Raw genomic sequence first — 13,589 nt, forward strand, 5'->3', positions numbered from 1 at the left:
ATAGATGTTCCCACCTGTTATCATTCATCTGAGTATATCTAGGCTGTGGATCTGGATCCTGGTCATTGACATCATAGCTGGCTGCTGGATCCTAAATAAATACCATCACACAAAGACAAAAACAATACAGTGATCATCAATTACTGTGACATAATAACACATTACTTCCTCTTATCTATTCTATCCAGCTCATTTTTTTTTTTTTTTGCAGATGGGTGTAAAAGAATCAAGTTATCCTACCGCATTCAGTTTTACATCAACCTAATGGCTTCTTTCTAATAAATTTCAAGTGCACTGCGGCAAGTGCATCTCTAAAACTGTCCGTGGCAGCGGAGATCAATAATCAATCCTTTTTTTTTCCCATGGAGCAAATGAATGCCTAACCACACATTATTGAGCTGTTCATTAAATACACATGCTGAGAAAATAAATTACAATAAAAAAATCTTCCAAATGTCTATTTACTAGAATAGGTCAAAGTAACTATAAAAACAATTTCACAGTACAAGCCAAGAGAATAAGCCTTTTCTGTTTAAACGATTCAGTATTTGTGACCAGTGTTTATTGTACACATACTACAGGGAAATAAAAGCACTTGCTATTACCTACTAAGCATAAAAAACACTCAACTAGATAGTTCAATTGGACTAAACAAAAAACAAGCAAACAATCTACATTTTTTATACTTAGTGGATTACCTTCTACAGTGAGGCCGATACAGAATTTTACATAGTTTTCTGTCATTTAAGAAAGATCAACAAAGCCAAAGGTTCTCATAGGATTAAACTATTTGTAGGAATAATGATGTGGCATTTTCCTATTGGACAGCATTAGAACAAAATTTAAACTTAAAAAGGGGGAAATGTGGCTACAGAACTATGGTTGAGATTGCATAAAATACCAATATATTGAATGTTTAAAATACATAGGAAAGTTAAAAAAATTAAGATACCAATACAATGGTTTTATAATGTCCTTGTACAAAAATGAAGCAGACCATTTAAAAGTGAAATTAAACATTCCACTGTTCTAGTTTTACATATACTAATGGTCTTCACTAGATCTATTTCTAACAAAGTGGCAATTTAATGTATGTGACATTGACTCTCTCAATACTTTTTTTGCAAAGAGGGGATTGGTTTTAAGCTATGAAGAGAAAAGCTTGCAACTTACATAATTGCCTTGAAGGTCAGGGTGATTTTTCTCAATTCCATCATCCAAAATGGAGACCACAATGCTTTTTCCGGTGTAACCTTGTTCCCAAGCTTCTTTTACATGCAGGTCATGTCTATTTGAATCATACTGAAAAGTAAAAGAAGCAGATATATCACCTTAAACAGAATGAGGAAAATATAGATAAAACAAAAGAATAACATAAGTGTAAGCGGAAGTAAAATGTAACCAATTTGAATACTTTGTTTACATATCTTGAACTAAAGCTTCCACCTAAACATAGTTAGAGCAATATAATCTACAATGTTAACAGGAATTTCTTTTAAAGGGATATGAAACTCAAATAATTTTCTTTTATGATTCAGACAGAGCAAACCATTTCAAAAAAGTTTCCAATTTACTTATATTATCAAATTTGCTTCGTTCCCATGATATTCTGAGTTTAAGAGATACCTAGGTAGGCATCTAGAGCACTAAATGGCAGGAAATAGTGCTGTCATTTAGTGCTCTTGCAAATGGGTAACATTCTTGCAACACTGCTACATATAGTGCTCTACAAATGGTCTGAAACCTAAGCATACGTCCCTGCTTTTCAACAAACATACCAAGAGAATGAAGAAAAAATTATAATAGAAGTAAATTGGGAAGCGGTTTAAAAAATAGCATATTCTGAATCATTAAATAATTATTTGGGATTCATCCATACTTGTGGGATATTCTCCTTCCCTACAGCAAGTGGCAAAGAGAGCACCCACAGCAGAGCTGTCTATATAGCTCCTCCCTTAGCTCCACCCCCCAGTCATTCGACCGAAGGCTAGGAAGAAAAAGGAGAAACTATAGGGTGCAGTGGTGACTGAAGTTTTTTAAATAAAAATATATTGCCTGTCTTAATAAACAGGACGGGCTGTGGACTCGATACATCACAAGAGAAATAAATTTATCAGGTAAGCATAAAACAGAATTTATGTTTACCTGATAAATTACTTTCTCCAACGGTGTGTCCGGTCCACGGCGTCATCCTTACTTGTGGGATATTCTCTTCCCCAACAGGAAATGGCAAAGAGCCCAGCAAAGCTGGTCACATGATCCCTCCTAGGCTCCGCCTACCCCAGTCATTCGACCGACGTTAAGGAGGAATATTTGCATAGGAGAAACCATATGGTACCGTGGTGACTGTAGTTAAAGAAAATAAATTATCAGACCTGATTAAAAAAACCAGGGCGGGCCGTGGACCGGACACACCGTTGGAGAAAGTAATTTATCAGGTAAACATAAATTCTGTTTTCTCCAACATAGGTGTGTCCGGTCCACGGCGTCATCCTTACTTGTGGGAACCAATACCAAAGCTTTAGGACACGGATGAAGGGAGGGAGCAAATCAGGTCACCTAAATGGAAGGCACCACGGCTTGCAAAACCTTTCTCCCAAAAATAGCCTCAGAAGAAGCAAAAGTATCAAACTTGTAAAATTTGGTAAAAGTGTGCAGTGAAGACCAAGTCGCTGCCCTACATATCTGATCCACAGAAGCCTCGTTCTTGAAGGCCCATGTGGAAGCCACAGCCCTAGTGGAATGAGCCGTGATTCTTTCGGGAGGCTGCCGTCCGGCAGACTCGTAAGCCAATCTGATGATGCTTTTAATCCAAAAAGAGAGAGAGGTAGAAGTTGCTTTTTGACCTCTCCTTTTACCGGAATAAACAACAAACAAGGAAGATGTTTGTCTAAAATCCTTTGTAGCATCTAAATAGAATTTTAGAGCGCGAACAACATCCAAATTGTGCAACAAACGTTCCTTCTTTGAAACTAGTTTCGGACACAGAGAAGGTACGATAATCTCCTGGTTAATGTTTTTGTTAGAAACAACTTTTGGAAGAAAACCAGGTTTAGTACGTAAAACCACCTTATCTGCATGGAACACCAGATAAGGAGGAGAACACTGCAGAGCAGATAATTCTGAAACTCTTCTAGCAGAAGAAATTGCAACTAAAAACAAAACTTTCCAAGATAATAACTTAATATCAACGGAATGTAAGGGTTCAAACGGAACCCCCTGAAGAACTGAAAGAACTAAGTTGAGACTCCAAGGAGGAGTCAAAGGTTTGTAAACAGGCTTAATTCTAACCAGAGCCTGAACAAAGGCTTGAACATCTGGCACAGCTGCCAGCTTTTTGTGAAGTAACACAGACAAGGCAGAAATCTGTCCCTTCAGGGAACTAGCAGATAATCCTTTTTCCAATCCTTCTTGAAGGAAGGATAGAATCTTAGGAATCTTAACCTTGTCCCAAGGGAATCCTTTAGATTCACACCAACAGATATATTTTTTCCAAATTTTGTGGTAAATCTTTCTAGTTACAGGCTTTCTGGCCTGAACAAGAGTATCGATAACAGAATCTGAGAACCCTCGCTTCGATAAGATCAAGCGTTCAATCTCCAAGCAGTCAGCTGGAGTGAAACCAGATTCGGATGTTCGAACGGACCCTGAACAAGAAGGTCTCGTCTCAAAGGTAGCTTCCAAGGTGGAGCCGATGACATATTCACCAGATCTGCATACCAAGTCCTGCGTGGCCACGCAGGAGCTATCAAGATCACCGACGCCCTCTCCTGATTGATCCTGGCTACCAGCCTGGGGATGAGAGGAAACGGCGGGAACACATAAGCTAGTTTGAAGGTCCAAGGTGCTACTAGTGCATCCACTAGAGCCGCCTTGGGATCCCTGGATCTGGACCCGTAGCAAGGAACTTTGAAGTTCTGACGAGAGGCCATCAGATCCATGTCTGGAATGCCCCACAGCTGAGTGACTTGGGCAAAGATTTCCGGATGGAGTTCCCACTCCCCCGGATGCAATGTCTGACGACTCAGAAAATCCGCTTCCCAATTTTCCACTCCTGGGATGTGGATAGCAGACAGGTGGCAGGAGTGAGACTCCGCCCATAGAATGATTTTGGTCACTTCTTCCATCGCTAGGGAACTCCTTGTTCCCCCCTGATGGTTGATGTACGCAACAGTTGTCATGTTGTCTGATTGAAACCGTATGAACTTGGCCCTCGCTAGCTGAGGCCAAGCCTTGAGAGCATTGAATATCGCTCTCAGTTCCAGAATATTTATCGGTAGAAGAGATTCTTCCCGAGACCAAAGACCCTGAGCTTTCAGGGATCCCCAGACCGCGCCCCAGCCCATCAGACTGGCGTCGGTCGTGACGATGACCCACTCCGGTCTGCGGAATGTCATCCCTTGTGACAGGTTGTCCAGGGACAGCCACCAACGGAGTGAGTCTCTGGTCCTCTGATTTACTTGTATCTTCGGAGACAAGTCTGTATAGTCCCCATTCCACTGACTGAGCATGCACAGTTGTAATGGTCTTAGATGAATGCGCGCAAAAGGAACTATGTCCATTGCCGCTACCATCAAACCGATCACTTCCATGCACTGCGCTATGGAAGGAAGAGGAACGGAATGAAGTATCCGACAAGAGTCTAGAAGTTTCGTTTTTCTGGCCTCTGTCAGAAAAATCCTCATTTCTAAGGAGTCTATTATTGTTCCCAAGAAGGGAACCCTTGTTGACGGAGATAGAGAACTCTTTTCCACGTTCACTTTCCATCCGTGAGATCTGAGAAAGGCCAGGACAATGTCCGTGTGAGCCTTTGCTTGAGGAAGGGACGACGCTTGAATCAGAATGTCGTCCAAGTAAGGTACTACAGCAATGCCCCTTGGTCTTAGCACAGCTAGAAGGGACCCTAGTACCTTTGTGAAAATCCTTGGAGCAGTGGCTAATCCGAAAGGAAGCGCCACGAACTGGTAATGCTTGACCAGGAATGCGAACCTTAGGAACCGATGATGTTCCTTGTGGATAGGAATATGTAGATACGCATCCTTTAAATCCACTGTGGTCATGAATTGACCTTCCTGGATGGAAGGAAGAATAGTTCGAATGGTTTCCATCTTGAACGATGGAACCTTGAGAAACTTGTTTAAGATCTTGAGATCTAAGATTGGTCTGAACGTTCCCTCTTTTTTGGGAACTATGAACAGATTGGAGTAGAACCCCATCCCTTGTTCTCTTAATGGAACAGGATGAATCACTCCCATTTTTAACAGGTCTTCTACACAATGTAAGAATGCCTGTCTTTTTATGTGGTCTGAAGACAACTGAGACCTGTGGAACCTCCCCCTTGGGGGAAGCCCCTTGAATTCCAGAAGATAACCTTGGGAGACTATTTCTAGCGCCCAAGGATCCATAACATCTCTTGCCCAAGCCTGAGCGAAGAGAGAGAGTCTGCCCCCCACCAGATCCGGTCCCGGATCGGGGGCCAACATTTCATGCTGTCTTGGTAGCAGTGGCAGGTTTCTTGGCCTGCTTTCCCTTGTTCCAGCCTTGCATTGGTCTCCAAGCTGGCTTGGCTTGAGAAGTATTACCCTCTTGCTTAGAGGACGTAGCACTTTGGGCTGGTCCATTTCTACGAAAGGGACGAAAATTAGGTTTATTTTTTGCCTTGAAAGGCCGATCCTGAGGAAGGGCGTGGCCCTTACCCCCAGTGATATCAGAGATAATCTCTTTCAAGTCAGGGCCAAACAGCGTTTTCCCCTTGAAAGGAATGTTAAGTAGCTTGTTCTTGGAAGACGCATCAGCTGACCAAGATTTCAACCAAAGCGCTCTGCGCGCCACAATAGCAAACCCAGAATTCTTAGCCGCTAACCTAGCCAATTGCAAAGTGGCGTCTAGGGTGAAAGAATTAGCCAATTTGAGAGCATTGATTCTGTCCATAATCTCCTCATAAGGAGGAGAATCACTATCGACCGCCTTTATCAGCTCATCGAACCAGAAACATGCGGCTGTAGCTACAGGGACAATGCATGAAATTGGTTGTAGAAGGTAACCCTGCTGAACAAACATCTTTTTAAGTAAACCTTCTAATTTTTTATCCATAGGATCTTTGAAAGCACAACTATCCTCTATGGGTATAGTGGTGCGTTTGTTTAAAGTGGAAACCGCTCCCTCGACCTTGGGGACTGTCTGCCATAAGTCCTTTCTGGGGTCGACCATAGGAAACAATTTTTTAAATATGGGGGGAGGGACGAAAGGAATACCGGGCCTTTCCCATTCTTTATGAACAATGTCCGCCACCCGCTTGGGTATAGGAAAAGCTTCTGGGAGCCCCGGGACCTCTAGGAACTTGTCCATTTTACATAGTTTCTCTGGGATGACCAACTTGTCACAATCATCCAGAGTGGATAATACCTCCTTAAGCAGAATGCGGAGATGTTCCAACTTAAATTTAAACGTAATCACATCAGGTTCAGCTTGTTGAGAAATGTTCCCTGAATCAGTAATTTCTCCCTCAGACAAAACCTCCCTGGCCCCATCAGACTGGGTTAGGGGCCCTTCAGAACCATTATTATCAGCGTCGTCATGCTCTTCAGTATCTAAAACAGAGCAGTCGCGCTTACGCTGATAAGTGTTCATTTTGGCTAAAATGTTTTTGACAGAATTATCCATTACAGCCGTTAATTGTTGCATAGTAAGGAGTATTGGCGCGCTAGATGTACTAGGGGCCTCCTGAGTGGGCAAGACTCGTGTAGACGAAGGAGGGAATGATGCAGTACCATGCTTACTCCCCTCACTTGAGGAATCATCTTGGGCATCATTGTCATTGTCACATAAATCACATTTATTTAAATGAATAGGAATTCTGGCTTTTCCACATTCAGAACACAGTCTATCTGGTAGTTCAGACATGTTAAACAGGCATAAACTTGATAACAAAGTACAAAAAACGTTTTAAAATAAAACCGTTACTGTCACTTTAAATTTTAAACTGAACACACTTTATTACTGCAATTGCGAAAAAACATGAAGGAATTGTTCAAAATTCACCAAATTTTCACCACAGTGTCTTAAAGCCTTAAAAGTATTGCACACCAAATTTGGAAGCTTTAACCCTTAAAATAACGGAACCGGAGCCGTTTTTAACTTTAACCCCTTTACAGTCCCTGGTATCTGCTTTGCTGAGACCCAACCAAGCCCAAAGGGGAATACGATACCAAATGACGCCTTCAGAAAGTCTTTTCTAAGTATCAGAGCTCCTCTCACATGCGACTGCATGTCATGCCTCTCAAAAACAAGTGCGCAACACCGGCGCGAAAATGAGGCTCTGCCTATGATTTGGGAAAGCCCCTAAAGAATAAGGTGTCTAAAACAGTGCCTGCCGATATTATTATATCAAAATACCCAGAATAAATGATTCCTCAAGGCTAAATATGTGTTAATAATGAATCGATTTAGCCCAGAAAAAGTCTACAGTCTTAATAAGCCCTTGTGAAGCCCTTATTTACGATCTTAATAAACATGGCTTACCGGATCCCATAGGGAAAATGACAGCTTCCAGCATTACATCGTCTTGTTAGAATGTGTCATACCTCAAGCAGCAAGAGACTGCTCACTGTTCCCCCAACTGAAGTTAATTGCTCTCAACAGTCCTGTGTGGAACAGCCATGGATTTTAGTGACGGTTGCTAAAATCATTTTCCTCATACAAACAGAAATCTTCATCTCTTTTCTGTTTCTGAGTAAATAGTACATACCAGCACTATTTCAAAATAACAAACTCTTGATTGAATAATAAAAACTACAGTTAAACACTAAAAAACTCTAAGCCATCTCCGTGGAGATGTTGCCTGTACAACGGCAAAGAGAATGACTGGGGTAGGCGGAGCCTAGGAGGGATCATGTGACCAGCTTTGCTGGGCTCTTTGCCATTTCCTGTTGGGGAAGAGAATATCCCACAAGTAAGGATGACGCCGTGGACCGGACACACCTATGTTGGAGAAATTATGTTTACTCTTGTACGATGTATCGAGTCCACGGATTCATCCATACTTGTGGGATACCAATACCAAAGCTTTAGGACACGGATGAAGGGAGGGACAAGACAGGGACCTTAAACGGAAGGCACCACTGCTTGTAGAACCTGTCTCCCAAAAATAGCCTCCGAAGAAGCAAAAGTATAGAATTTGTAAAATCTGGAAAAAGTATGAAGCGAAGACCAAGTCGCCGCCTTACAAATCTGTTCAACAGAAGCCTCATTTTTAAAAGCTCATGTGGAAGCCACTGCTCTAGTAGAATGAGCAGTAATTCTTTCAGGAGGCTGCTGGCCAGCAGTCTTATATGCCAAACAGATGATGCTTTTCAGCCAAAAAGAAAGAGGTAGCCGTAGCCTTTTGACCTCTCCGTTTACCAGAATAAACAACAAACAATGAAGATGTTTGATGGAAATCTTTAGTTGCTTGTAAGTAGAACTTTAAAGCACGAACCACATCAAGATTGTGCAACAGACGTTCCTTCTTTGATGAAGGATTAGGACACAGTGAAGGAACAACAATCTCCTGATTGATATTCCTATTAGAAACAACCTTAGGAAGAAACCCAGGTTTGTTCCGCAAAACCACCTTATCTGCATGGAAAACAAGGTAAGGTGAGTCACACTGTAAAGCAGATAAGAAGAACTTTAACAACTAAGTTTAGGCTCCATGGTGGAGCAACAGGTTTAAATACAGGCTTGATCCTGACCAAGGCCTGACTAAATGCTTGAACGTCTGGGACATCTGCCAGACGTTTGTGTAAAAGAATAGACTAAGCAGATATTTGTCCTTTTAACGAACTAGCTTATAAATTCTTCTCCAATCCTTCTTGAAGAAAATAAAATATTCTAGGAATCCTAATCTTACTCCATGAGTAACCCTTGGATTCACACCAATAAAAATATTTGCGCCAAATCTTATGATAAATCTTCCTGGTGACAGGCTTTCTAGCTTGAATCAGGGTATCAATGACCGACTCAGAGAAACCACACTTTGATAGAATCAGGCGTTCAATCTCCAAGCAGTCAAACGCAGAGAAATTAGATTTGGATTTGTGAATGGACCTTGGATTAGAAGGTCCTGCCTCATTGGCAGAGACCACGGTGGAACCGATGACATGTCCACTATGTCTGCATACCAAGTCCTGCGTGGCCACGCAGGTGCTATCAGAATCACCAAAGCCCTCTCCCGCTTGATTCTGGCAACCAAACGTGGGAGGAGAGGAAACGGTGGAAATACATAGGCCAGATCTAAGGACCAGGGAACTGCTAGAGCATCTATCGCTAATACCTCCCTGAGCAATAAGCGGAGGTGTTCAAGCTTAAATTTAAAGGCCGTCATATCAGAATCTGTCTGAGGGAGCATCTTTCCTGAATCTGAAATTTCTCCCTCAGATAACAAATCCCTTACCCCTACTTCAGAACATTGTGAGGGAATATCGGATACGGCTACTAAAGCGTCAGACGGCTCAGCATTTGTTCTTAACCCAGAGCTGTCACGCTTTCCTTGTAAACCAGGCAGTTTAGATAAAACCTCTATGAGGGTTGTATTCATAACTGTGGCCATGTCTTGTAAAGTAAACTAATTTGACGCACTAGAGGTACTTGGCGTCACTTGTACGGGCGTTACTGGTTGTGACACTTGGGGAGAGCTAGATGGCAAACCCTCATTCTCTTCTGTCTGAGAATCATCTATTGTAATACTTTTAAGTGCTAAAATATGCTCTTTATAATTTATAGACATATCAGTGCAAGTGGGACACATTCTAAGAGGGGGTTCCACAATGGCTTCTAAACACATTGAACAAGGATTTTCCTTGGTGTCAGACATGTTAAACAGGCTAGTAATGTAACAAGCAAGCTTGGAAAACACTTTGCTCAAAGCAAATAACACTTAGAAAAAAACAGTACTGTGCCTTTAAGAGAAAAAAAGCTGCACAAACTCTGCAAAACAGTGTAAAAAAGCAGTAAACTCAATTAAATTTTTACAGTAGCATCATAAAGCCTTAGTAACTTTGCACAGCTATGCAAATAAACAATTAACCTCTTAATGTAAAAACCGGATTGACCAAACGTCAAAAACTGTTAAAAAAACGTTCAGCACCTTGCCACAGCTCTGCTGTGGCACCTATCTGCCCTTTAGGGATGATTTGTGGGGAAAAAAACTTCTTTACAGCCCTCAAACACAGTAGGAACCTCTGGAGAAGCAGCTGGATGTCTCTGAGGAAAAGAAACTGCACAACTGAGGCCCCTCCCACCTCACTCGATGTTATGGGACCTAAAAGAAACACAACAGAGTTTCTTAAACTAGCCATGTGGGTTAATAACCCTTAAACAAGCCACAATGACCCCTTAAAGTCCCTAAAAAAAAAAAAGTTATATTTGCATTTTTTATAAATAAACAAAAACGTTTTTTTCCTATCAGTGTCACCAGTAACTAATGAGCCCTTTATGCAAGCTGGGATTCCTACTAAGTGTCGGAATACAGCGTACCCTTCCCTCATGGGGATACTGTCAGCCTTATCTAGAATTATCACAGTCTGTCTAGAAAAAAATAGAATGAACATACCTCAATGCAGTTTAGCCTGCAAACTGTTCCCCCAACTGAAGTTTTCCTGTACTCTTCAGCCCTTGTGAGAACAGCAGTGGATCTTAGTTACAAAGTGCTAAGATCATAATCCTCCTTGCAGAAATCTTCATCCCTTTTCTGCCAGAGAGTGAATAGTACACACCGGTACCATTTAAAATAAACTTTTGCTTGAGAAAATAAAAACTAACATTTTTGTCACCACACTCACTTTACCCTTCCTAGTTACTTAGAGTAGGCAAAGAGAATGACTGGGGGGTGGAGCTAAGGGAGGAGCTATATAGACAGCTCTGCTGTGGGTGCTCTCTTTGCCACTTCCTGTAGGGAAGGAGAATATCCCACAAGTATGGATGAATCCGTGGACTCGATGCATCTTACAAGAGAAATAACTTTTAATACAAGCGTGGAAAAGTGTTTCACTTTAAGGAATCATTTGCATATCAAATGTGGACACCATGAAAGAAATGACTATCAGGTAAGCATAAATTATTCTTTCATATAGGTGGTGAGAATCCATGATCCCTTATTTATGGGAACTAATACCCAAGCTGTGGCAGTCCAAAAGTAATAAAGCAAGGGATTTAAAAAACAAAACAATACAATTTTTCACTGAGAAAATGAATCCACAGCCCCAAATATGGACCGTTCTACCAAAGGCTGCTTCAGAGGAAGCAAAACCATCAAAATGGTAAAATTTTGTTAAAGTATGCAAAGAAGACCAAGTAGCTGCCATGCAAATTTGATCAAATAAAGTCTTATTCTTGAAAGCCCAATAAGTGGAAACTGACCTAGTAGAATGAGTCGTAATCTGCTGTGGCAGAGGCTAATCTTTCTCCAAATAAGTTCTGTGAATCAAAAGTTTTAACCAAGAGGCAAAAAGAAATAGCCAAAGCCTTCTGACCTTTCCTAGATCCAGAGAAAAGAACAAATAAACTAGTGGTCTAAAATTAGCATAAACAGGTACTCTTCTGGTTCAAAGTTTACACCGCTTAATGGAATTGAGCAACGTGTTAAGCTGTGTAAACTTTGAACCAGAAGAGTACCTGTAGGAGCAGGAAGGGGAAATACAAACGGTCTGTGTGTTTGGTATAGGCTGAACACACTTCAAAGAATCACCTGAGTTCTATATAAAGGCTCTTTAAAAGAAAAGTAACTCACAAGTTCTAGGGACATTCTACCACTACAGCCATGTTAGCCGTTTGATGCCTTATATTTCAAGCCGTTTTTGGACGTTTGGACTTATCTAAAGCAGGAGCAAAAAAGACCCGGTATAAGTACTAAAATACACCTTTTCTTTAAACTCTTTACCGTCTGTAATTGGGATCCCTTGTCTCCTTTTGCTTCTTTTGAGGCTCTGGATTAAACTCCGCTATACCATATCCCTCAAGACTTGTTTGCCTAGTTGTATCAAATTCTCTGTGTAACTATAACTTAGATTCTCTGCGTAGCTATAATTTTAAGTGCATATTGTAATGACTGTAATATGTCTGTGTTTTTAGCTAATTGATTCTATTCCGGAAGTTTTCTTGTATTTAATGTAATAAATCGAATTTTTCTTTATTGTATTTTTTTATAGGAGATATATATATATATATATATATATATATATATATTCAACAATTTTTTAACCTTAATAATTGAATGCTACACAAAAAATAGATTATAGGGACTTAAACTGTTTAGCAGGTTACCTATAGGTGGATAGAGAAACCTCCTATTTTTAACCAGCACTCCTTTTTTTGTTTGAATGTTTAGCTGTTTTTGATCTTTTTCTCTATATCTGTTTGTAGAGGGAGCTCAGTGTTTTTCAGTTGCGCAAATAACCCTTGCTGGTTTGTTTTTAAAATATTTGTTTTACCGAAGAGGAAGATGCAACGGAGGGAAACTGGACATTTGAAACAGATCTGCATACCAAATCCTGCGAGGCCATGTTGGGGCAATTAGAATTACAAACAACTTCCCTAGCCTTTTCTTGGAAATCACTCTGGAAAGAAGAACCAGAGGAGGAAACAGATAAGCAGGCTGAAATCACCAACAAACTAATAGAGCATCCACTACTTCTGCCGTGCAAAGTACCTGGGAAATTTGTTGTTCAAACGAGAGGCTATCAGATCTATTTCTAGGAGACCCCAAAAATTCACAATCTGATTGAACACATCCTGATGAAGAGACCACTCCCCTGGAAGTACTGTCTTCAAAAGACTTGTAGTACGTTTAGCTAGAGTGGAAATGGCCCCATTCACTTCAAGACCATTTCTGGATTAGCAGCAGGTAAAGTTAACTTTGTAAACCTTGAAGAAGGATTAAAGGGACACTGAACCCAAATTTTTTCTTTTGTGATTCAGATAGAGCATGACATTTTAAGCAACTTTCTAATTCACTCCTATTATCAAATTGTCTTCATTCTCTTGGTATCTTTATTTGAAATGCAAGAATGTAAGTTTATATGCCGGCCCATTTTTGGTGAACAACCTGAGTTCTTGCTGATTGGTGGATAAATTCATCCACCAATTAAAAATTGCTGTCCAGAGTTCTGAATAAAAAAAAAAGCTTAGATGCCTTCTTTTTCAAATAAAGATAGCAAGAGAACGAACAAAAAATTATAATAGGAGTGAATTAGAAAGTTGCTTAAAATTGCCTGCTCTATCTGAATCATGAAAGAAAAAATTGGGTTCAGCGTCCCTTTAAAAAGACACATCAGGTTTAGACTATTACCTAGCAATCATATCAAAGACAGCATGAGGACAAGGAAAAACTTCAGGGAGATTAACAATTTTTATTTAAAACAATTACAAGTTTTATCATCATATGAATTAGGATCTTTATTCCATAAAGTGAATAAGATCTCTTTTAAAAGAGAATGAATGTATTCAACTTTAAATAAAAAAGAGGAAATGTCAGGTTATACTTCAGATGAGGAACCCTCATCCCCAGAGGAAACTTCACCATCTGAAGATACCACAATATTTCTGGGATCGGG

The 13,589-nt window shown here is 40.5% G+C and overlaps 1 protein-coding gene across 1 annotated transcript in view; it reads right to left on the reverse strand.

Moving 5' to 3' along the window:
* FURIN (furin, paired basic amino acid cleaving enzyme) overlaps positions 1-13,589 on the reverse strand; it is a 494,229-nt gene that overhangs the window by 138,196 nt on the left and 342,444 nt on the right. Inside the window, exons 5-6 of the mRNA XM_053717718.1 lie at positions 1,174-1,302; positions 15-91 (exon numbers count right to left, since the gene is read on the reverse strand). Coding sequence (XP_053573693.1) covers positions 15-91; positions 1,174-1,302 — 206 coding nt within the window. The remainder of the gene's footprint in view (positions 1-14; positions 92-1,173; positions 1,303-13,589) is intronic.

The sequence above is a fragment of the Bombina bombina genome, chromosome 6, assembly GCF_027579735.1.
Source record: "Bombina bombina isolate aBomBom1 chromosome 6, aBomBom1.pri, whole genome shotgun sequence".
Lineage (NCBI taxonomy): Eukaryota > Metazoa > Chordata > Amphibia > Anura > Bombinatoridae > Bombina > Bombina bombina.